Raw genomic sequence first — 21594 nt, forward strand, 5'->3', positions numbered from 1 at the left:
TTTTTTTCGTAGTTAAATTTCCATGATTGACACTGCTCTTGTGGTGTAATTGCAAGTCAGAAGAAAAAAAAAAAGTGGATGCGTTGCAGCCACCCTGGACTTTACAGCATAGTGTTTGCTATCATCGGAAAATACTTTATTGCTTTCAGAAGCCAGAGGCTTTACTGGAAGAGAAGACGGTTGTATTGTTTCCATATGACATTCGCAGTTGTATTGGCGCTACGACTATGCAGCGACGATGCGGTTCTGCTTATGCTTTCAATAGTAGCACACTTGCCCGCCCTTCAAAGCTTCGATGGCCTGTACAGCCGAGCCGGTGCTGGCACGATCTCGTTCATTGTAGGGCTGGTGGTCGAGCAGCATTCTTCAAAGGCGGCAACCATGCCCGGGCAACAAATTTACAAAGAGCGATTTTCGAGATTGCCGTGGCGCAGTGCGTTGTGGGCAATCGTGTGCCCTCGTGTTTCGCCTTGGATAACGCGCATCAGCGATCTGTGCGATAAACGATTTGTGGCGCTTGCACTGTATTCAGGAATCGGAGAAACTCTCGCACATTGCGCGGAGGTTTGTTGCATTCTTCCTGCGTAGCCCGCGTACGTGTTGCCACACATCGTCGGTGATAGTCGATGTCACCGTTGCGATCGGTCTAATCGGGAAATAGTCGGCTGGATGTTAATATATCTGCGCCAATTAATTCACTCGTAAATCAACCTTGCATGCTGGATGGGGTGAGAGAGTCGGTGTGACACGCCCTGCCGAGTATGGGCGCAAACAGTGGACCGCCATAGATTCGCCTTTTTTTTTTTTTTCGACGATTGTTGGCATGGCAACAGTATTGAATTACATAACTGCAGCGATACGTTCGCACAATGACAGTGGAAATGCTGGGTAGCGTTTTTTAGGCGGGACGCCGGCTGAGAATACTTGTGGCCGAAGAGTAATTGCGGTAGTGCAAACGTACTTCACTTTGTATCGATCACGATTTTATTCTGTTCTAATTAAGCGGGGTTTCCACTCGCATATGGCTTATCTGTTCTTGCTTAAGGCTTCCCCGTTCAATTGCGATGCCACGTGATCGGTGCAGTGCGCCAGGAATGAAAGGCGAGAGGCTCAGCCGAGGAATGCAGCAGTTTTGCGGTAAGTAGGTCGTTAAACGGGTGGTCGCCTCGGTGGATTTTACAAGTGGAGTGTCGCTAGCGAGTTCGCACTTTTACGTTGGCCAAGGCTGACGCTGATGTGCGAGCAGGCCGAATTCGCTAAGCGCGAGAAGTGACATCACCGCTGTTTTGACAGTGTTCGCGAAGTGTGAATGGCTGTTTTTTTTATGTTTAGGGGTGCGAGCAGTGGCGAAGCCAGATATAGTGGCATTCCGATCGAGCCCCCTCCCCCCGAAATTTTTTCGCCTTGCATACATAGCGCAAAATGACCATTTGCATGTCCGGTCTCCACTTTAGATCAAGGAGTGCCCCCCTCCCAAAACAATTGCGTTGAAAATTATCTGCATACAACCCTGCATACGTTTGTATATTTACACTTACAAACGTATGCACGAACAAAGTACGGTTGAACCCCCCGACTAATGTACCTGGCTACGCCCCTAAAAGCTGGCGACCGCATGTGCACAGAAATGGACCCACCGGTATGCGTTTGGCGGCAACGTGTGTTGTGCCCGACTCACGACCTCCTTTATGTGGCCTGACTTGTGGAATGAGCGGCGCAACAATTTTCGAACTTCTGGAATACCAATTATAGCTCATGGACTGAAAAAAAAAAAAAAACTGCGCATCATTACCTTAAAATTTCCTTATTGCGGGAGTGCTTTTTAAAATATTCACTGTCGATAGTGCTGCAAACGCAGTCGTTTGCCGGAGACGTTGAATTTCTTCGTTGCCCCGAGAATTATTTGTAACTCATTCAAATTTGCTATCTTCAAGCAGTGACATAGCCTGGAGCTGACACAAGCCTGTGCCTTCCCTGATTTTTTTTTTTTTTTGGCATGGCATATAGAGCCCGAAATGACGCTTGACCAAACCTGCCTGTCCTACCCCCACTTTAGATAAAAATTGACCCCCCCCCCCCCCCCTCGAACAAAATTCTGCCTACGTCTTTGCCCCTAAGAGCGCTGCAGCCCTTGCCACAGTGACTTGAACATATGCGAGGCCGGCTAGGATTTTATAGCAGAGTCAATCCGGATCCAGTGCTTCCCATGTATACGCTCCAAAAAGCCGAGTATACGCTCCATCATGTTTTCTTTTGGTTTCTTTAAAAAAAATTGTTCGCCAATAGTGTATTGGACCCCTAATATTGCCGGGTGGTTATTGAGATCATCATCAGCAGCAGCCTGAAGATATGCCCGCTGCAGGACAAGGGTCTCTCTCATGCTTCGCCAGTCAACTCTGCCTGTGCTTGCTGCTGCCACTTTATAACCGCAAACTTTCTAATCTCATATTCCCACCAAACTTTTTGTCTCTCCCTCCCCCGCTTGCCTTCTCTGGGATTCCCGTCAGTTACCCTTGATGACCAGCCGTTGTCCTGCCTACGCGCTGCGTGCCCGCCCTACGTCCACTACTTCTTGATTTCAACTATGATATCCTTAACCCCTGTATTATTCCCCGACCCACTAGGCTCTTTTCTTGTCTGTTAAGGTTACTCCTATCATTTTCCTTTCCATCTCTCGCTGCGTTGTCCTCAATTTAAGCTGAACCCTCTTTGTAAGACTCCAGATCTGCTCCGCGGCTGAGTACTGGTAAGATGCAGCTGTTATACACCTTCCCATTGAGGGATTGTGGCAATCTACCTGTCATGATTTGAGAGTGGTTGCCAAATGTGCTCCACCACATTCTTATTCTTCTAGTTACTTCAATCTCGTGGTTCGGCTCCGCGGTTACTACCTGTCCCAAGTAGACGTATTGTTTTAGGTTACGATTCAAGGATAGTTAAGGTTAAAGTACCTTAGTAACCTGCGCTTCGTCGATGACATTACATTGCTGAGTAACTCGGGGAATGAATAGTAATTCATGATTACTGAATTATTCAAGGAGAGAAGGAAGGTTGTTATTCAAATTAATCTGCAGAAAACGAAAGTAATGTACAGCAACCTTGGAAGAGAACAGCGCTTCGAGATAGGTAGCAGTGCACTTGAAGTTGTAAAAAGTAATTAAGATTCAAATATTCTTAATAAACAAATTGACAAATTCCCTTTTTAGTTACCTGATTTTTGACCAGTCCCCCAGGGTGGGTGTGGGTTGCTAGCGCTACCGACCGCTGCTGAAAAAAATTTCTTTCTATAATTTATCTATGCAGCTTTTTCAATCATTTCACCTCTCTCGCTCTTTATTTACGTTTCATCTTCTCATTGCTTAGTGGGGTCTTAAGCTTCTCTTTATACTGAACAGTGTGGCCAATCGCCCTTCTGGACATGAGCCAGTTTTTTCCTAGGCGATAAAAGTCGATTCCACTCTCGCTACAGTGGGTAACTGCCAGAATCGGGCAGGGACAAGCATGGTCGGTTTGGCACTCCGGTGCTAGGCGCCTCGCACCATGTCGAAAAATCAACCACATAAATCCGGCGCGCATTCCGCGGCTGCGTCTAAATCTCCCAAACGACGGCCGTCCACGAAAAGCTCCGAGGCCTCGCTTGCCACGAGCTCAGAGGAACACTCGGAGGAGGCCGAACGGCGGCCTTCTCATCCTACGCCCCAGCGACAGCAACAACCCCAGCGAGAGCGGAAACCTCAGCAGATGCAGCAGCCCCAGCAAGAACGGCATCCTCAGCAACCCCAGCCACAGCAAGTGCAGCAGATTCCCATGTTTTACCAGGCCCACACGCCCATGCTCCCGATGCAGGCTGGCATGCAGGTATATCGTCACAGACTCCTTGTAAGATGACGTATTTGTATAAATTATTTATAAATTATTATAAAACACTACAATACATATAGATGGAAACGAAAATGACAAGCGGAGGCAGGGTTCAGCCGGAACAAACAGTTCCCAGGGGAAAATGTCTAACTGCGAATCCAGCTGGTTTGAACTGGCATTAGATGGGGTCAACTGGTCCCAATTGTAGGCCAACCGGTTTCAGCTGGCAACAGTTAAAACAGTTTATTTTGACCAAGGGCATCTTGGTCGAAATCAAGAAATGTCCGTGAACAGTGCTTTGAAGCGAGAAGGCACGATTTCGTAGGTTGCCGAATCGTGGGAGAGGCAGGAGCTGATGATGGTTAAAATGCAAAATTTTCACTTTTGATCGCAAGTCATCCTAGCGCAAAATACGTACGCCACCGTTGCCGCGAGGGATTGGCGAGTCGGAAAATGCCCACGATAAAAAAGAAAGGAGAAAGACATACATACAGGTGACGCAGTTACATAGCGAATAAGTCGCTTTCAAGTTCTCGCGCGAAATTATAGTGGCGTCATGGGTTTCGACCGCGTCCGCTAGGGCCGATGGTTTTGGGTAGATTGTACTACTCTGGTGAATGAAAATGAAGATTCCGATTTCATATAGAGAGTTTTGTTGAGCGAACTCGATGAACACGAGAAAAAATACGCACAAGCAACGAAACTAAAATTCGTGACGTAGCATCGACATTCGGGCACTGCTGTTTTGGCGCGAAATTAAGAAATCAATATTTATTTCACCCGTACTTTATTATTTCTTTTCCAATAAAGGAGCCATAATCGCGAATTCAACAACAAAGTTCCCACAAAAATAGTTGATCAGTGTAAGCTGAAATACTTAATAAATAAGTTTACACTGATATATTATTTCAGGACTCTACACTTTTGCAATCACAGGTTCACCATGACAAGAGCAAATCAAAGTCAAAAGATTTAAGGAGGCACTGCTTCACCATTCATCAGCCTCAATTATGCAATTACATGCGCCGTAGCTTTGTTGAAATTTTCCTGCTGCCATTGTCCAACATAACGTAGCGGCCTTGACGTGACAGTTCTACCAGTGTTGAGGAACCAAATTTACCGCATCTCGTGTCACGCATGCGGTGGTGCACCACGCAACCATCATCCTCAGCCACCCGACTACGCTCGCTGCAAGGCAAAGGCCTTTCCCATGTTCCGTCAATCAACCCGGTCCTGTGTTCTCTGCTGCCACTTCATACCTGCAAACTTTGTAATCTTATCTGCCCACCTACGTACTTTTCAATGTCTCCCTGTCACGCGCATGCCTTCCCTTAGAATTCTGTCAGTGACCCCTAATGACCAGCGGTTATCCTGCCTACGTGGCCGGCCCATGTCAATTTCTTATTGATTTCAACTATAATATCCTCAACCCCCGTTCGTTCCTCGACCTGATTTGATATGTGGGGTTTAACGTCCCAAAACCACCGCATGATTCTGCTCCCCCTGGTTCTCTCTTCCTGGGCGTAACTACAGTCGGATACAAGTCAAAGGCCCCGCCCACACGACCGGAGCGCGGCAGCCGATCACCTCGGCGACTAAATGAATAGTCCGTGTCATGCACGGGGCGATCTTCTCCGAAGGCGGGCTCACTGGCTGTCCGGCTCGTGACGTCGATCGGGAGTGCGTGCTCATTGGTGCAGACTTATGTGCATCTGCCTTCGAGGACGAAATGCCGCGTGCTTCTAAAGTTTTATCGGGCTATAGTCGTTTACTCAGGGGATGACTTTAACTGCTCATTTGGTTAGGTTAATAGCAAATTTCTGCAATTCTGCCAGACATGCCAATGAACCTACCCATATGCTTTCTCTCACTTTGTTAGGTGATGCTTACCTAATTGAAGCACGCCGAGAATGTGATCATCGGAAACAGCCTTGAGAATGAAGAGTATTACGTGACAAAAAAGTTGAAAATAACGAATGGTTAGGGTCTGGATTAAGGGGCCAAAGAAAAAAAAATTCTCGTATCGGTAAACTAGTTTTCCATAATGCCAAAATCACCACGTTTGCCGCGAGGAGACATTTGGTCAACGAGAAAAGGCGCAAAAACAAAAAAAAATGTGGGTGGCGACGCCATATTGCAGTTCTTGCATTGATTGCCGTGACGCTGCTAATTTCGAAGGCGCCTATTATATGGACAACCTAGTTCCTAATCAGTAGATAACAAGTAGATTGTCATCTGGGGTAAGGGCGAAATACTTGGCATTCCAAGTTTCAAAGAATTTCGTTGAGCCAGCGTGGTGCGACGAAATACGAACAAAATACTTCCCAGTCCATGTCTGTCATGGGTGAATATTTTAACAGGAAATTAAAAAACGAGACTTTAAACTTAATTCTTCAGTCTATTATTAAGCCCACGATGGTGAAATTGCAGAGCATAATTTATTAGTCTAGACTGATTTACTGTTTTTATCTGAGTGTCACTTTAAATTATGAGTGTCAACACATTGCACCTATAGTTATGTCAAGCTTTGGTTAACTTTAAAAAGTATAGCCTTATGAGTCAAGAGACAAATTGAGTATGAATTAGTTTAAGAAGTCCTCTGTCTTTATCCTAATCTCAACCCAATGAAAGTTTTTGATTTTCATTCATTCCGCAGGCAATTTTGACCATTTGCGTGAGGCTGGGCGGGACAGAAATGCCCCAACCTCACACACACACACAGAGAAAGCCATGCCAGCGCACCCCCTCTCCCCGCACCACAATGCAACGCGACTTTGCACCCCCATCACAAAATCCTGCTGATGCTTGTTGTCTCTGAACCACCCAATGTTCTTAGATCTAATTAATACAGTACACTCGCTGTGCATGACGTTGACCTGAAACAAACTGCCCGATGCTCACTGTGCCAGGGTCAGGTGTTCGTGGACCCGAACGACCCAAACACAATACACTACGAGGGCTTCGACCCCGGCGCACGATTCTCCAAGCTGGCACCGCCCCGAGTGCCACCACCACCGCCAGGGGTGTTGCCTAACCCGGCCCAGTTGGCGCTCATGCAGGGGCACAATGTCGTGGTCACACAACGCAAGTCCAACGTCATCTCGGGTGGATCCAGCGGTGGCGTAGATACGAGCTGCACCCTACAGTGACGCCACCTGCCATCTTGAAGGCGCCTTCTTAAATTTGTGTGGTGATTGGAATTCTCGCAACTACACAGCCTCATTGGATAGAGCAAATTGTTTGCATCACTAATGCTTCTCGACTTTCACTCTGATATCCAAATAAGGCACAAGTTCGGGGGAAGACGGAATCTTGGAGCAATGTAAAATCGTTGCAACATGAAGTGTCGCCGGAGCCAACGTTTTTACCACCAGTCCCGTCTTCTTCAAGACTGCAGCGGCCTACCTCCAGGCAGTTACTGCCTTGAAGAAGACGGGACGGCTTAGCGAAACATTGGCTCCAGTGACACTCCATGTTGCATAATTTTTTTCATGCAGTTTCACTCTAAAATTATTTTTTGTGGCTGTTTGGAGCATTCATGTTGAATACAGCCTCGATGCCGTGCATGTTATTTCTAAAATGCCTTTGCAGTTTTTCACATGGCAGCCTTTTAGCCAGGTCGGCTTTCCAAACAAAACAGAGGACATATATGCAGCGAACCAGAATGGACTCTAGACAACAGCAACTCCTCTGAATCTGTAAAGTTTGAATGGTGTAGTTATAAATTCTGCATGTGTACAATGTCTGAGAGACTAACCTTTATTTCAACATATATGATGTATCACCTACAATATGTTTGAAAAGTTTTCATATCGTGCCGGCGTTCTTGTTGAAGGAAGGCCATGAAAGTGCTGCTGATTCATTCAATTTAACTGAACACTGGTTATGAAGCTACAACCTGCATAGTTTTTGATGGCATTCGGATAAACCGTACACATACCTAAAAAGGTTGCAGTTGTAAAAGCTTGTTGCAAAGGGATATACAGTACTGAGCCGCAGCTTCAAAACTAGTCCTCGGATTAGAGTGCTGCACATGACCTCATGTGTAGTTTCTTTTTTCATTGCGCATTTCAGCAGCTGCAATCACACTTTGCTCTTTTCATGCAAACACTAAGAAAGTGCGGAAACGTCGCTCCGAAATTGCCAAGGCAAAAGAACACATTTTATTCTGTTGCTTCTATCAAAAGGCAAGCCTGAACTATTATGAAAGTACCATATTATCCATTCGAGAGGTTCAATCACTTTCGATTTCAGATGTCCCTATTAGAAAATCCTCTGCAAAAACTATAAGTGCAACAAAGATACACAGACATTCATTGCAGTAAGTCCGACACTTGCAAGGTAAACACAAGAAAGCCCGCAGTATCTTCATTAATGAACAGTCCTAACAACGAAAGGTATAGTTTATATTCATGCAAATCAGCCACAGTGGCAGTGAGTTCGCCAATGAATAGATTTCACAATGAATAGATTTAAGTCTAAAATCAGCACAGCTGACATACCAGCGCATCGGTAGTTGACATACCAGCGCATCAATAAAGACTGTGAATACATGGCACATCCAAATAAAGTGGTATTAAAACCAAGACTTCACACTAGCCTGATCAAATAGTCCCACAGTGTGGAAAAGTTACAAGATATATGCATAGTGTTATGGGCCCTTGGTCATTTGATCCACAATGAAATAAAAAAAAAGCACAAAAACTAAACATAGGAGCACGACAGAATACCGCGCATTTGTGTAGTTGTTTCTTTGTAATCAAGGGTGAAGATTAAAGCGTGGCTGTGATGCCGGATTATAGGCAGTTTCGGAATAGGGTACTCAAAGCTTCCCGTTTTTCGCCCCAGCGAATGCATCATAAGCTATATATCCTCTTTGGCAAGCACGTTAAAGGCGAAAACGCTGCGCACGCTAGACCAAAACTTTCCATCACAACGGACCGTTGTCTATCTCAAAGGTTCTTTCTCATTTTTTTTTCGAGCGTGTGCTGTACAAAAAAATCTTCTTGGAGAAGCAGCATCGTCAGACAGTCGAAGCGATCCGTCGCAACTTCTGGCCGTCCTGGCGACTAGGAGAATGTCCACGCAGATACCCAGTTTACTTCACGGTGACGCCGTCAAATCGTACCTCGGTCGCCTACTCGACCACACCGAAGTAACGGAGCACATTTTGCGTGTAGCGGGGCAAAAAGACGTAAGTGGTGTAGCTGGACATGGCGACCACAGCTACTAGCCCGATATCTGATAATGAGGGGTTAAGGAAACGCTTGACGCATGCAACGGGCGGCAAGCGCCGCGCCAGCAGAAGGGCAGAGAACTAGAAACGGTGACCTGACACGGCCATAGAACACCTACCAGTTTATCGCTTGCCCGCCGCTTCGATGGCACTGATGACACCACCATAGCGGGCCACTGAAGTTGCACGCAGCATTAGCTTAACTACGTCGTCGCGCCCCTGTATATGGTCAGTGGCTCTTCTATAATCTATCTATCAACTAGATAGATGAAATAAAGAGCGAAAAAAGGATACTGAACACCCTCTTCTCCCAAGACTCCAACATGTAGAGGGACGTGTGAAGATCGTACATGAAGTAGTACCACTTGATCTTCTTGTACAAGCGGTTTAAAAACGACTTCATTTCAAAGCGAGGCACAACACTCGGTCAGTAACCAACCCCCGAGCAAAGGTTGAGCTATGGCGTTTTACAAAACGCGTCCGAGAAGCGCCGCTTCGCTGCACGTTGCCTTCGGATTGCTCAACTTGTGACACACATTTTTTATTTTTTTTTTGTACAGGCTTGGTTCAGCTTGACTTGCCGTGGCTTCGCAACAACAAACAATAGCCGCAACAAACACAAACAAAATAACAATTGAAACGTTATGTAGGTTAAAAAACTGAATATTTACTTTAAAACAAATTTAAAACTTCTTCAATATTGTTAGCAGTGGGGGTAACTTAAAATAGTCTCAAAGTTTGGCATTGAGTACTATTTTTTATTATTATTTGCTACAAAATAAACTTTTAAAACATCATTGCTTACTAAAAGTATGTTTAATGTTTATAAAAGTCAATTTATACAAATTAAAAATAGCATTTTAAAATTATAACTTAGAATACGCAAACGTGAAGCTTTATAGCGGTGAGTTTGTCGTCACATTCACTTCTGGTCGTCTGGCTGATTTGGCGCGCAATCTGTATGGCAATATGAGCCCGTGCGTGCATTAGTGTTGCTTCGACATCAAACGCTAAACTAACTTACAAACTTGTTTACAAGATCACAGACTGTGGTGCGCGCCTTGAAACGAGAATGCCGCCCGTCGTAAAGCCCACCAGATTCGCCCACGCCGAAGGCCACACCGACGTCTGCTACGGTCCAACTGGCAGGTAACGTCTCGGAAAAGGCACAGGCGTGTGCTTCGAAATACACGTTTCGTTTGATTGATGCAGGCATTTAGTGACGTGCGGTTCGGACGGGGAGGTCAGGACGTGGGAGGGCTTTCAGGACGACGAGCCGAAGTCTTACTCCGTCGGAGAGTCCGCCCTGGCGGTCGCCTGTGGTGTAAGTTACGCTTTAGGAACTGCCGCCAGAGTAGGCCGCGCAGAATTCTTCCGCCACTTCGTTCCCACTGACTGGCTGAAGTCGTGGTGCCCGATGCCACTCGATCAGAAATGCCGGTCGTCTGGTCACGCAGTCAGCCAATGGGGATGAAGTGCCGGAAGCACGCCTTTGTTCTTCGGCAAAGCTTGCCGGCTGGTGGCACCATAGACGGCTACTACGCTTTAACTAAGCAGTGCATGGCATGGCGGGTTCTCACTCTCTCTCTGCATTCGACAGGGAGGCTCGTTTTTCGTCGCCATCGACGATTACACCGTCAAAGCGTTCGAGGCCTCGACCGGGCAGCAGACCAGCGTGGTTGCTCAATTCCCTTCCGATGTTTACGCAGTTGCGTGCAGCAGCGACGGAAAGACTCTGGTCGCAGGTTCCGGGTAATGCCCCTATACTTTCGGTTCTTCCACTGCCGCTGTTTCTTCGAATACTTGTGTCATTTCTATGCATTACTGAATAGTACTTGTGCTCCGTGTTATGCAGAAACTAATACTCAACTATACATGTCATCTGGTGTAATAGTCTCAATGTATAAGATCCTCAGGGAGCTATAGGCCACAGTTGACATCTTGTAAGTTTTCACTACATCAAAAATGATGTGTGCAGTTAGCTGTGATATACTTGTGTACGTTAGGTGACATATATCCCAAAGTGTTTATATTTTTGCCGATTCGAAAATTACCATGTAGAAATCGAAAGCAAAACTACCGAGTATGCACGAAATGGCTATGTGATTGTCATAGGCCTTTGCACAGGGGAGGACCCCCCCCCCCCCCCTCTTCCCAGCTTGTCACCTAAAAAGGGGTTGGGGGGGTGCAAAAGCTGCCCCGTACATTGACTTAAACACACCTATGACTATTGTGTAAACTACCACATGCGTAAAATTACGATAGCAAATGCCAAAACATTTCATGTTGACCTGTGCTTTGTTAGTTAAAAATTTCTTTGTGCAAATTCAAATTTTTGTGCTGTCATATTCGAACTCGGCAAGTCTTTTCGTTGTAGCATTTGGACAACTAAATCGACCGGAATGTCCTGCAACGCATAACCATAAATATAATTTGAGTATAAAGCCGGCTAACACGTTAATCATACAGAAATTGGACATTATCACGCTTGAAAAACGCTCAGCCGCCAAAAAGTTTAGACAGCGGAATGGTGATTTACTTGCGTTTTGTCTCCATTGCTAGTCACGACGGCACGCCTGTTGTATTATTTGTTTCAGGGATTTCACATTGAAGGTCGTGGAAGTTTCATCTGGAAACTTCCAATCTTTGGTGGGCCACAAGGCGCCAGTGATTTGGTGCTGTATAGACCCTCAAGCCGAATTTGTCGTGAGTGGCCTTCTGTTAATTTCTGCTCCTCTCCACTTCTGTTCCTCTTGCACAGTAGTGTGAAATGATGAGAAATGTTGCTATTTGGTGAAACATTGTAGCTAGCTGCAGTTCATTTGACAGGAGCTCTGCACGAATTTGAGAGAGAAAACACGAACGATCGACGCACAAGAATGGAAACAATGGTCGGTTAGTTCTAATTAATATTGTGTCGAACAAAAAATAATGAGCCCTTAAACTTTCCCTTCTTTCGTTCATTTATAGCAAAGGCCTCATTCTGGAAGAACGCCTTCAGGTAGTATGTGAGAGATTATTGGTCATGCCAACTAGTAAAAAGATCACACGCTTCGGGATGCCAGCAGGCAGTAAAAAAAAAAAGTTGCAGCATATCCACGGAGTCAATGAAGATGAGTGGGCGAAGATACATTGGTAAGCTGTGCATCCCACTCGCGGCCGTTTCAATGTTTCGAGGAGCCTGTCCCAGTATACCTCTGCGGCAGAAAGCGTGACGAATGCTTGCGGTTTGCCCAGCTGGCGAATCGTGGCAAAGATTTTCTTGCAGCATTCTCGCCAGTGTTGCACCGTGTTGGGTATGCCCCACGCGAAGGCCAGGTCTCGGTTGAGCACTTTGTTCATGAACTCGCGCCCGCCGCTCTCGAGTTGCTGCCGTGTGAAGCAGCTGGTGGTGGATGGATGGATGGACGGATGGATATGGCTGTACCCTTTAGATCGGGCAGTGGCTAGCGCCACCAAGCTGTAATACTTAATGAACCAAAAACTAGATTTATTTTTCTTCCCTTAAATAGTTACATTGAGGATTCGTACTTTGCAGTGAAGAGTTTAATTTTCACTCGTGCCTTGACTTTAGCCACCAATCAGATAACCTCCTTCTAGTTAAGTCTACCCGCTTAAAGTCTATTTTGCCCTCCCTGTCCTTAAACCCCAGTGCTTTGAAAAACTCTGCACCATCATCCAGAACTATAGGATGAAGCCCTTTACAGAACATTATCAAGTGTTCGGCAGTTTCTTCTTCCTCTCCACACGCACTGCATACCGTGTCTACCCCTTCGTATTTGGCCCGATATGTCTTGGTTTGCAATACTCCCGTCCTGGCCTCAAAGAGTAGAGAACTACCCCAAATATTATCATAGATCCTTTCCTTGGCAATTTCCTGCTTAAAAGTTCGATAGATCTCCAGTGCGGACTTCTTAATCATGCCAATTCTCCACATATCGGTCTCAGCTTCCTTCACCTTCTTCTTAACCGATAATTCTTTTTGGTTTGGCCCTCTGCTGTTTTCTAAGTATTTACCAGTCAATTTTCTGGTTCACTTCCTCCATTTTGTATCGACATTCTTCATGTACAAGTAACTGAATACCTTCCTAGCCCAACGCTCCTCCCCCATTTCTCTCAATCGCTTCTCAAATTTTATCTTGCTGCTAGCTTCCCTGCCCTCAAATGATGTCCATCTCATATCACCTTGTACTCCCTGATTTGGTGTATTCCCGTGAGCTCCTTAGGCAAGCCTACCTATTCCACGTTGCTTAACTTCTAATCTTGCTTGAACTTCTGATCTCATGCACAAGACCGCATTGCCGAACGTCAGACCAGGAACCATGACCCCTTTCCGTATTCCTCTCACAACATCATACCTATTGTAATTCCACAGTGCCCTGTTTTTCATTACCGCTGCAATCCTGTTACCTTTAGTCGACACGTATATTTCGTGTTTTCTTAGGTACTCGGCCCCATTGCTTATCCATACGCCCAGATATTTGTATTTATCTGTTATCTCTAGCGTGACCTCCTGTATTCTAAGCTCACTACCTTCATTGTCATTAAAAATCACGACTGCTGATTTTTCCTTACTGAATCTGAAATCTAACCTATCTCCCTCATTACCGCAGACGTCCACCAATCTCTGCAAATCTTCTTTGTTGTTGGCCATTAGAACTATATGATCTGCGTACATCAATGCTGGTAGTGCCTGTTCAATGAGTTTTCCTTGTTTGACGAAAGAGAGGCTGAAGTCCAGTCCACTTCCCTCTAATTTGGCCTCTATTCCTTGTAGGTACGTCATGAATAATAAGGGTGACAGGGGGCACCCCTGCCTAAACCCCGTTTTACCTCTGCAGGCTTGGATACCTGTTTTTCCCACTTTATAATTACCTTGTTACCTTTATAGATATCCTTTAAAAGATTAGTGACTACATCTTCCACGCCTAGTGTGTCCAGTATTCCCCACAATTCCTCTTGAACCACGCTATCGTATGCTCCCTTGATATCCAAAAATGCTAGCCACAGGGGCCTGTGTTCCTTTTCTGCTATTTCGATGCACTGTGTCAGTGAGAACAGATTGTCTTCCAACCTCCTGTTTTTCCGAAACCCATTCTGCAGTTCCCCCAGCACCCCCTCATCCTCTCCATGCCAGCAATCTTTCCTTTATAATCTGCATTGCCAGCCTGTAGACCACTGATGTCACTGTTATAGGACGATAGTTGTTCATGTCAGCTTTGTCCCCCTTTCCTTTATAGATTATGCTCATCCTGCTAAGTTTACATCCATCGGGAACTTCTCCATCGACTATTATTTTTCTCACTGCCTCTCTCAAAGCCTGCTTATACTACGGACCTAATGTCTTTATCAGCATAATTGGAATGCCACCTGGGCCTGTTGATGTACTTCTAGGAACCCTTTTTTCAGCCCTTTCCCACTCTTGTTGTGAAAATGGAGCCATTGCACCACTTGATTCATCCTTGTCTATTGTGGTGCATAAAGCACTTCTTTGTTGAAATTTTTCTGCCATCCTTGTTCTTATATACTCAATAGCTTCGTCCCCTTCTAGTCTAGCACCTTGAGCTGTAGTTATAAACCTCTGTTGTAGGCTTGCCTCACTTCTTAGGGAGTTTAGATGGTTCCAAAATTTTGCAGCTGCCTTTCTATCCTTTTTGTGTACTTCTGCCAGCCACTGAGCCCCCATTCTTCTAATCTTTTCATTGATCAGAAGGGATGCTTCCCTTCTACAGTTTAGAAAGATGTCCCATTTTCTTTCAACATCATCTGTCAGTTCACCCCTCTGCTTAGCATGTCTGTGTTCCCTAGAGGCTTCCTTACGTTTTGCTATGGTTCTCTTGACTTCCTCATCCCACCAACTTTTGGGTTTGTGTCTTCTTTTCGGGGGTGACTTGTCACGTGCCTTAGCAAGCTCTAGCTCAAACAGTCTAATTAGATTCGTGTATGTCCACACTGTTTTATTATCCTCAGTGATTACTTTCTCAATTTGTTTAGTGGCTATTTCAATTTGCCTTTCTGAATAAAAGTTTTCCTGTAGTTGCTCATCTGGTCTCCTTCCCACGTTCACTGCTCTTCCAAAACCTAGCTTGATACGATTGTGATCACTATCCAGATTTCTGGGGCCACCTTCATCTATGTGCATTCCCCTGAGCTTATCATACATCCTACGTGACATCAGTGCGTAATCTACCGTTGACTGTAGCCTTCCTACCTCCCATGTTTTTCGCCCTTCACTCTTCTCGGTACTGTTGCAAATGATCAAATCAAGCCTTTCACACCTATCCATGATCATTTTGCCTGTCAGGTCGGTATACCCATCTATATCTTCTATGTGCGCATTCATATCTCCTAGTATAATTATCTCGCACTCTCCTCCTAACTCCTGAATGTCATTTCATATACACTCTACCATTGCCTGGTTTTCCTTTCTGGCCTTTGCTCCCGTCCACAAGTACACGAAACCAAGGAGTGTCATTTGTCCTGCCACTTTTCCTTTCAGCCATAAATGCTCCTTGCACTCCTGCTTAACCCTTTGCCAGTCTGTACTTTTATGTATGAATGCTCCAATACCACCCCCCTTTCTGCTGCCTTCTGTTCTATTACAATATTCCCACGCGTAATCCGGATTGTTAGGAGGTTGTTCCATGTCCCTGAGATGTGTTTCTACAAAACCGTATACCATCGGCCTCTCCTTCCTTAGCTGTTCTTCTATCTCTTCCCACTTCAGCCTGTTCCTACCACCCTGCATGTTAATATACCCTATGTCTGAATTGGCTCGGTGCTCGGTGCTCGTGGCTACGTCTATTTCTGCCCCGGACTCTACCTATCTTAGACACTGGTGCCACTTTGGAATCGTATTTGTCCATACCACCTGTCAAAAAGAATCTCCTTGGTTGTTTTCCTCGTTACTAGCTATCCTGCACCCCGAAGGGCCCACTTGCCCCCCAAGAAAGCTACTGCGCGTCTTGCAAGTCGCCAACCCACCTCATGACCTAGCCGCCCATCGAAGTGAATTCTGTCTCCTTGAAAACCACCCCACCTATGCACTTCTCTGTTTATTTCCACCACCTCAAAGCCTTTCCCTTGACTCATCCGCCATATCTCTTGGTTTGCGTTGACAACCGCTCTTTGCAGGTTGCTATCACGCACCGGTACCTCCGGTATCGTGCATATCACTACCTGTACCTGAGGAGAAGTGGCATGCATGTCATCGACGCCTTTCGCTTGTGTGGTTGCTAGTCCTGCTGTATCTTCATTTAAGACATCGTTTAAACCGCCTGAAGTTATCACGAGGTTTCGTCTATCAGCTGTAGTTTTGAGTTTTACGCTCACTTGCCTCATGACTACTTCAAGCTTGTGTCCTGGGAACGCCCCTACTGCAACCCTCTTGTCACCTCTTATTCTCTCTTTGATGGCTTCTGTGCATCGATTTAAATTTGAGTCGCCGGCGATTATCACATGCTGAGGCTTTTCAGCTGGAGCGTCCTGCACCTGGGGGTTACTTGCACCTGTGACGCCAGCTGCTTTGTCCCCTCCCAGCCGCACCACTACTTCGCTGAAGCTGGGCTTTGCGACAATTGAACCGGCTGAACCTGTTTTTTCCAAACTTGCTTGCTCTTTCTTCTCCGCTGTTCTGGTTGCAGATTCCCTACTGTTCTCTCCGTAGGCCGCTCCTCTGTTCACCTTGGCTAGTGCTTTCTCGGCGGTCTTCAGCCTTTCTCCCTTAGCCCTCGTTTTCTCTTGCCCTGTCCCCAACGCAGTCTCGAGCTCGGTGATTCTCATCAGCAGCTCACTCTGGGTAACCATCATTTTCTCCATTTTTTCCTCGACCTCACATTGCCTACACTTTGCGTCAGCCTCTTCTCCTTCCGCTTCTACACTTGGGTCCACTTTCAAACCAACCTCACATCCTGAACACTTTACAGTCTTTTTAACCATGTCTTTCCGACACCAATTGTCCCTATGACTTGTCTCACTCGATAATTACAAAACTCGAACCCTGCCCTACGAAAAAAAGTAAGTCTAAGCTCTACTACAAAAGTTTGCGTGTTCAATGTACGTGCACCTCCCTCACGAGGTGGCTAAAGAAAAAAAAAAAATTCAAACACACACACGCACTAACTAATAAATACTTGGTGACTGGCCCCCGAAAAAGCCGTACCATAAAATAAGTGCTACGAAGATTTCAACTGCTGCCCTGTAATTATAAAGACAAGCTCAAAACATGCAAAACAACTAATCTGCGCTGTCGATCGGGAGCGCTAAAAAAACACGTCCATCCACCGTGACAGTCCGAACCGAGCGAGCGAGCATTGCAGCATCATCTAGTAAGCACTCTGAGTACTAGGGTTGGCTACAATGGACAGTGACGAACAAGCCCACACCCTAAGGAGCTTTGCCCTAAAAAAAAAAAGAGCGTTCCACATTCACCGTTGTGGCTACTGGTGGTGCTGATTGGCACTTCTACGCTTGAGTCCATATATATCTAGGCTTGTGCGAGTAATGAACTTGTGTGATAAGTAAATTTTAGGTTCGACGTAATTAGTGATTTGGGTCGAATAATTTTGAATCGAATTCAAATAGTATATGTATCGTATATTATGAATAAAAAGGAGCACATTTGTCATGACCAAACTAACCTTCACAATATTTAAAAAAAATTGAAACAAGGACTTTGCATAGGCTTTCTTTTTTCCATCAAATGAAGTGGCAACAACTTTGAATAGTAGCAGGATTAGCCTTTCGGTACAGTCCTAGTGATAGACAGTAAAATATGATACGTTTTAGAACTTGCTATACTTGGAGCATATAGGTTGGTATAACGAGCTTTTAAACTGAAAATAAAAACAACAGGAAAACGGAATGGATTTGAGGGTAATTTATTAAAACCTTGAAGTGGGGCTTTGCTGCAGTGCCTATTTCTTGAATACATGTTTTGACTGCTTAGCATCACTTCGCTGTGGTGAAACCACTTGTACATTCAGGCTAATGCATTTAAATAAGTGTTTTCCGGCTTAGCACCCCTACACTGCAGTGAAACCACCTTTACAAAGCGTTTCATGTAGATTAATATGCGCCTATTCGTTAGTTTCGAATAATTGGAAACTTTCAATAATTGAAATTTGGTTCGAAGCGAATTTCAATACTACATTATTCTTCGAATACTTCAAGCATTAAAATATTCCCACAAGCCTATATATATCCCTCAAAGTGAAAAACGGGCGGGGGGGAGAACGTTCTTGCAGCTCAAATTGGACACAGTATTGAAAGGCCACTGGTTCAGTCCGTGCTAGCGGCAAGTAAACCTTTCATCCATTTTCTTTCTTTACATTTACATTAGAAGTACTACTACTATCATACACCCCTGTAAAAGGCTGAGCAACCACCCCCCCCATCCCCCTACGGTAAACCATAATTTAACCAGATTTGGAGGGGAAGCGTTTGCACGGTGCCAGACCGAGGTTCGAAATGGGTGCGTGAGTGCCGCTAAAGATGAAAAAACGCCCATTTATGTTGATAATGAAATGCTTCATTTATTCACTGTTTTCTTTCTCCTTCGTCACTGTCAAACTCGTCAAATTATTCCTTGGAGTCGGACGCAAAAATTTAATCCGTGCACTTGGCCTGCCCAAGCCTGCGGTCTTCTCATGGTAGATTACTGACAAGGGGGAGCCTGGTGTGCAGTGCACCACCCTCTGATCTAGTGCATTAGATGTTTGCCACGCCCGGTGTGCCAAAATGGCTGCCCATGCCTGGGATATGAAGGATAAGACATATTGCCGGAGGGGTAAGGGGGGGGGGGGTATATTGTATTGCTTGAGGGGAGGAGGTTTACTCAGCATTTTACTGTAGTTTTTTTTACAAGAGCTTGCCTTTCTATATAGGTTATAGACTTGCGCCGCTTTTAACTGTTCAGTTTCTAGCAGCTTGTGCTGGGTAAAGCACAGCCATCATTGTTTTAGTGCTGCAAAAGCTGATTCAACTAAAGTGCTTCTCTTCTAGTTGTTCGCACTTGTGTTCTCCGGCTGTGCAGGCTTCTTCGAGCTGTGATGGCAGTGTTAAAGTCTGGAAGGTGTCGGACCAGAGTTGTGTCAAGACGTGGCATGGCATCCTACCGAAGAGCAACGATTTTCGGTATATACATTATGAAGTTTTCAACTTCATACAGTGAGGGAAACACCATAGGCTATGCAGCGCAACATAAATGGCTTATATGTCACTGTAAGCATCACATGGCGGTCTACTGTGCTGTCTTCCTTGCGGTTTGATACAGTCTCACGTCACAGTAGCAAACGCAGGCATAACATTATTATGCATGATAAATTCAACCTCACCACAGTGGTTTAGCTGTGTTTGCAAAGAAAATTATGCGCAGTAAATTAGGTATATAGCAAGCTTTGATAACCAAAGGTGGTACTATCACGCTGCTTGTATTTTACTTTTGTTTACTTTCAAGTGAAGGTGTGACGATGACAACGGACTAAAAAGGGAAAGTCGTACACACACAGTGTCTGGGATTATCTCTTTTGCCCGTCGTCATCGTCAAGCCTATACTTCAAAGTATGCTAAACTGCCGTGGCCACTCTGTCATCCTTATTTCTTTTGCTGTTGAATTTCGCTGAGTCATCTCTGTTATCTTGTGTGAAGTCAGATGTGCTTGCTGCATTGGGAACTTTAATCGCCATTGTGACCACATAAGTAGCAAAATGAATTTATCACTAGTATAGGGGTGCATTCTCCAGCTGTAGTGGAAAACGTTTACAGCTTCTGTCGCATGCATGTGTAAATGTTTCAAAAAATGCTGAGCATCATGGCAATAGCTTTCAGGTCAAACGTGGCTTTATTATAATGATGTTAGATTAGCAGCTGGTTCTCAAACAGTGTGACTTGGGTGGAATCTTGCACATGTCTGTCTCTGTTAGATTCTCAAAAGCTTGATTTTGACTAATGCGCTTGGTCAGCTGTCACAGTCAAACAGCTGGCTTTTGATTGGGCACTTCAGCCAAAACTGATCGAATTCCAAACATGTGTGAAACTGTGCCGTTGATTCGTGGATCCCCAACATTCGCAATGAGCAAATTTCTTTCACCTCATTCTGTGCATATCTTAAGGTACCCAAGTGTTATGCTAAAGCTGTATGGAATGTCTTTATATGTGCAGGACCTCCAAGGTGCTTGGCCGTCTGGCCTGGTCCCCTTCAGGAGACAAGGTGGTGCTCTTTAGTGTTGCTATGATTGCCTTTAAGTAAGAGGTATAAGAATGCCTAATGTAAATGCCTATTTTCTCCATTAATATGCACACAATACGTTTAAACTAGGGATGCTCAACACTGCACAAAAGAAAGATTTTCTTATGGAAGTTTTTTCAGCAACACAAGAAAGAACACTGAAAGTGGGCTTTGACCCAAGCCAAACGTTGTTTCTTGTGTGATCCAGATTCACAAAGATTGTTGATGATGTGTGCGAATTGGAGGCATATTTTGCCTTCTTACGGCGTGATCTATAGGATACTGCTGCCGCCGTGAAGTCTTTTGCCTCTGGCTGTGCTTTCAGAAAAAAGGCGAGTGAAGTGTCAGATTTGCTTTTCGTTGACCTCTGTTCTCCTTTTAATAGAAGAAAAATTGCTGCCTTTATCAACTAGCATTGGCCAAAGATGTTTTGTAGAGAACTTGTGTATATTAGAAAGCATATTAACACTGAATTAGAAGATAGCCAACTTGCAAACATGTGAACTGCGTGGAACAATCGTAACGCAGAACAGTAATGAAGTGGTAACGGTATGTACTTGAGCTGCCTTACCTCTCTGTGTGTACAGGATACTGGATGAAAAAGCTTCTGGTGAATGTGATGTGGGCATATAATGCTTCTCATAGTAACATACCTATCGGGCTGCAAACACTTGGGCTGTTATTTTTCCAGACTTCTTTCGATCTTGACGTTTAGGCGTTCCGTCTTCACCGAGACTGTTTGTCCCAGTGTGGTAACTGGTGCGTGTCTGGTCGCGTGCAGTTGGCCCTGCCCGTGAAGTCGGAGGTGCAGCTGGTCCCACGAAGTTCCTGGGACAAGGTGGACGTGCTCGTGCACGATTCAGTTGAAGAGGTGAGCGTGGGCTGCTGTTGGTGAACTTGTGAGCTACCTGAACTTGCGTACGGGCAACTCCTTGTGGCAGCGTTTTGTCTCCCATTGCGGGCTGGCCAACTTATTGTGTAACCCTGCCGCGGTGGTCTAGTGGCGAAGGTACTTGGCTGCTGACCCGCAGGTCGTTGGATCGAATCCCGGCTGCATTTCCGGTGGAGGTGGAAATGTTGTAGGCCCGTGTGCTCAGATTTGGGTGCACATTAAAAAAACCCCAGGTGGTTTAAATTTCTAAAACCCTCCACTATGGAGTCTCTCATAATCATATGTTGGTTCTGGGACGTTAAACCCCACATATCAATCATCAATCAACTTATTGTGTAGTGATTGCATTTGCTATATATGTTCGTTATTGTTAGTAAT

At 45.2% G+C, this 21594-nt stretch overlaps 3 protein-coding genes across 4 annotated transcripts in view; 2 read left to right on the forward strand and 1 right to left on the reverse strand.

The window, feature by feature from the left end:
• The first annotated feature begins 30 nt into the window (after positions 1 to 30).
• Positions 31 to 8372, forward strand: LOC142765712 (uncharacterized). The gene is made up of 2 exons (XM_075867183.1): positions 31 to 3858; positions 6771 to 8372. The coding sequence occupies exons 1-2, from the start codon at positions 3541 to 3543 to the stop codon at positions 7008 to 7010; spliced, it is 558 nt and encodes a 185-aa protein (XP_075723298.1). The 5' UTR covers positions 31 to 3540; the 3' UTR covers positions 7011 to 8372.
• LOC119167065 (serine palmitoyltransferase small subunit A-like) lies at positions 8002 to 9644 on the reverse strand. Its single transcript, XM_075867184.1, has 2 exons — positions 9392 to 9644; positions 8002 to 9102 (listed from the first exon to the last, which is right to left on the reverse strand). Exons 1-2 carry the CDS (start codon positions 9498 to 9500, stop codon positions 8999 to 9001), a joined length of 213 nt encoding a protein of 70 aa, XP_075723299.1. The 5' UTR covers positions 9501 to 9644; the 3' UTR covers positions 8002 to 8998.
• Positions 9645 to 10007: 363 nt separating this feature from the next.
• The window catches only part of LOC119167063 (WD repeat and HMG-box DNA-binding protein 1-like), a 37581-nt gene continuing 25994 nt past the window's right edge, over positions 10008 to 21594 (forward strand). For both annotated transcript variants that reach the window (XM_037418480.2, XM_075867173.1), the window contains exons 1-7: positions 10008 to 10246; positions 10310 to 10421; positions 10698 to 10849; positions 11695 to 11803; positions 19131 to 19231; positions 20258 to 20306; positions 21106 to 21195. In XM_037418480.2, the coding sequence (XP_037274377.2) occupies positions 10170 to 10246; positions 10310 to 10421; positions 10698 to 10849; positions 11695 to 11803; positions 19131 to 19231; positions 20258 to 20306; positions 21106 to 21195 (690 nt within the window). In that variant the 5' untranslated portion in view covers positions 10008 to 10169. The remainder of the gene's footprint in view (positions 10247 to 10309; positions 10422 to 10697; positions 10850 to 11694; positions 11804 to 19130; positions 19232 to 20257; positions 20307 to 21105; positions 21196 to 21594) is intronic.

This window comes from Rhipicephalus microplus, chromosome 6, assembly GCF_043290135.1.
Source record: "Rhipicephalus microplus isolate Deutch F79 chromosome 6, USDA_Rmic, whole genome shotgun sequence".
Classification (NCBI taxonomy): domain Eukaryota; kingdom Metazoa; phylum Arthropoda; class Arachnida; order Ixodida; family Ixodidae; genus Rhipicephalus; species Rhipicephalus microplus.

Bases quoted from the DNA above. Each gene is read 5' to 3' on its own strand.
- LOC142765712 (XM_075867183.1), top strand. From the start codon at position 3,541: ATGTCGAAAAATCAACCACATAAATCCGGCGCGCATTCCGCGGCTGCG. The intron at 3,859-6,770 runs GTATATCGTCAC...TCACTGTGCCAG, and splicing joins CGATGCAGGCTGGCATGCAG to GGTCAGGTGTTCGTGGACCC.
- LOC119167065 (XM_075867184.1), bottom strand. From the start codon at position 9,500: ATGAAGTCGTTTTTAAACCGCTTGTACAAGAAGATCAAGTGGTACTAC. The intron at 9,103-9,391 runs GTATCCTTTTTT...CCTCATTATCAG, and splicing joins TTGGGAGAAGAGGGTGTTCA to ATATCGGGCTAGTAGCTGTG.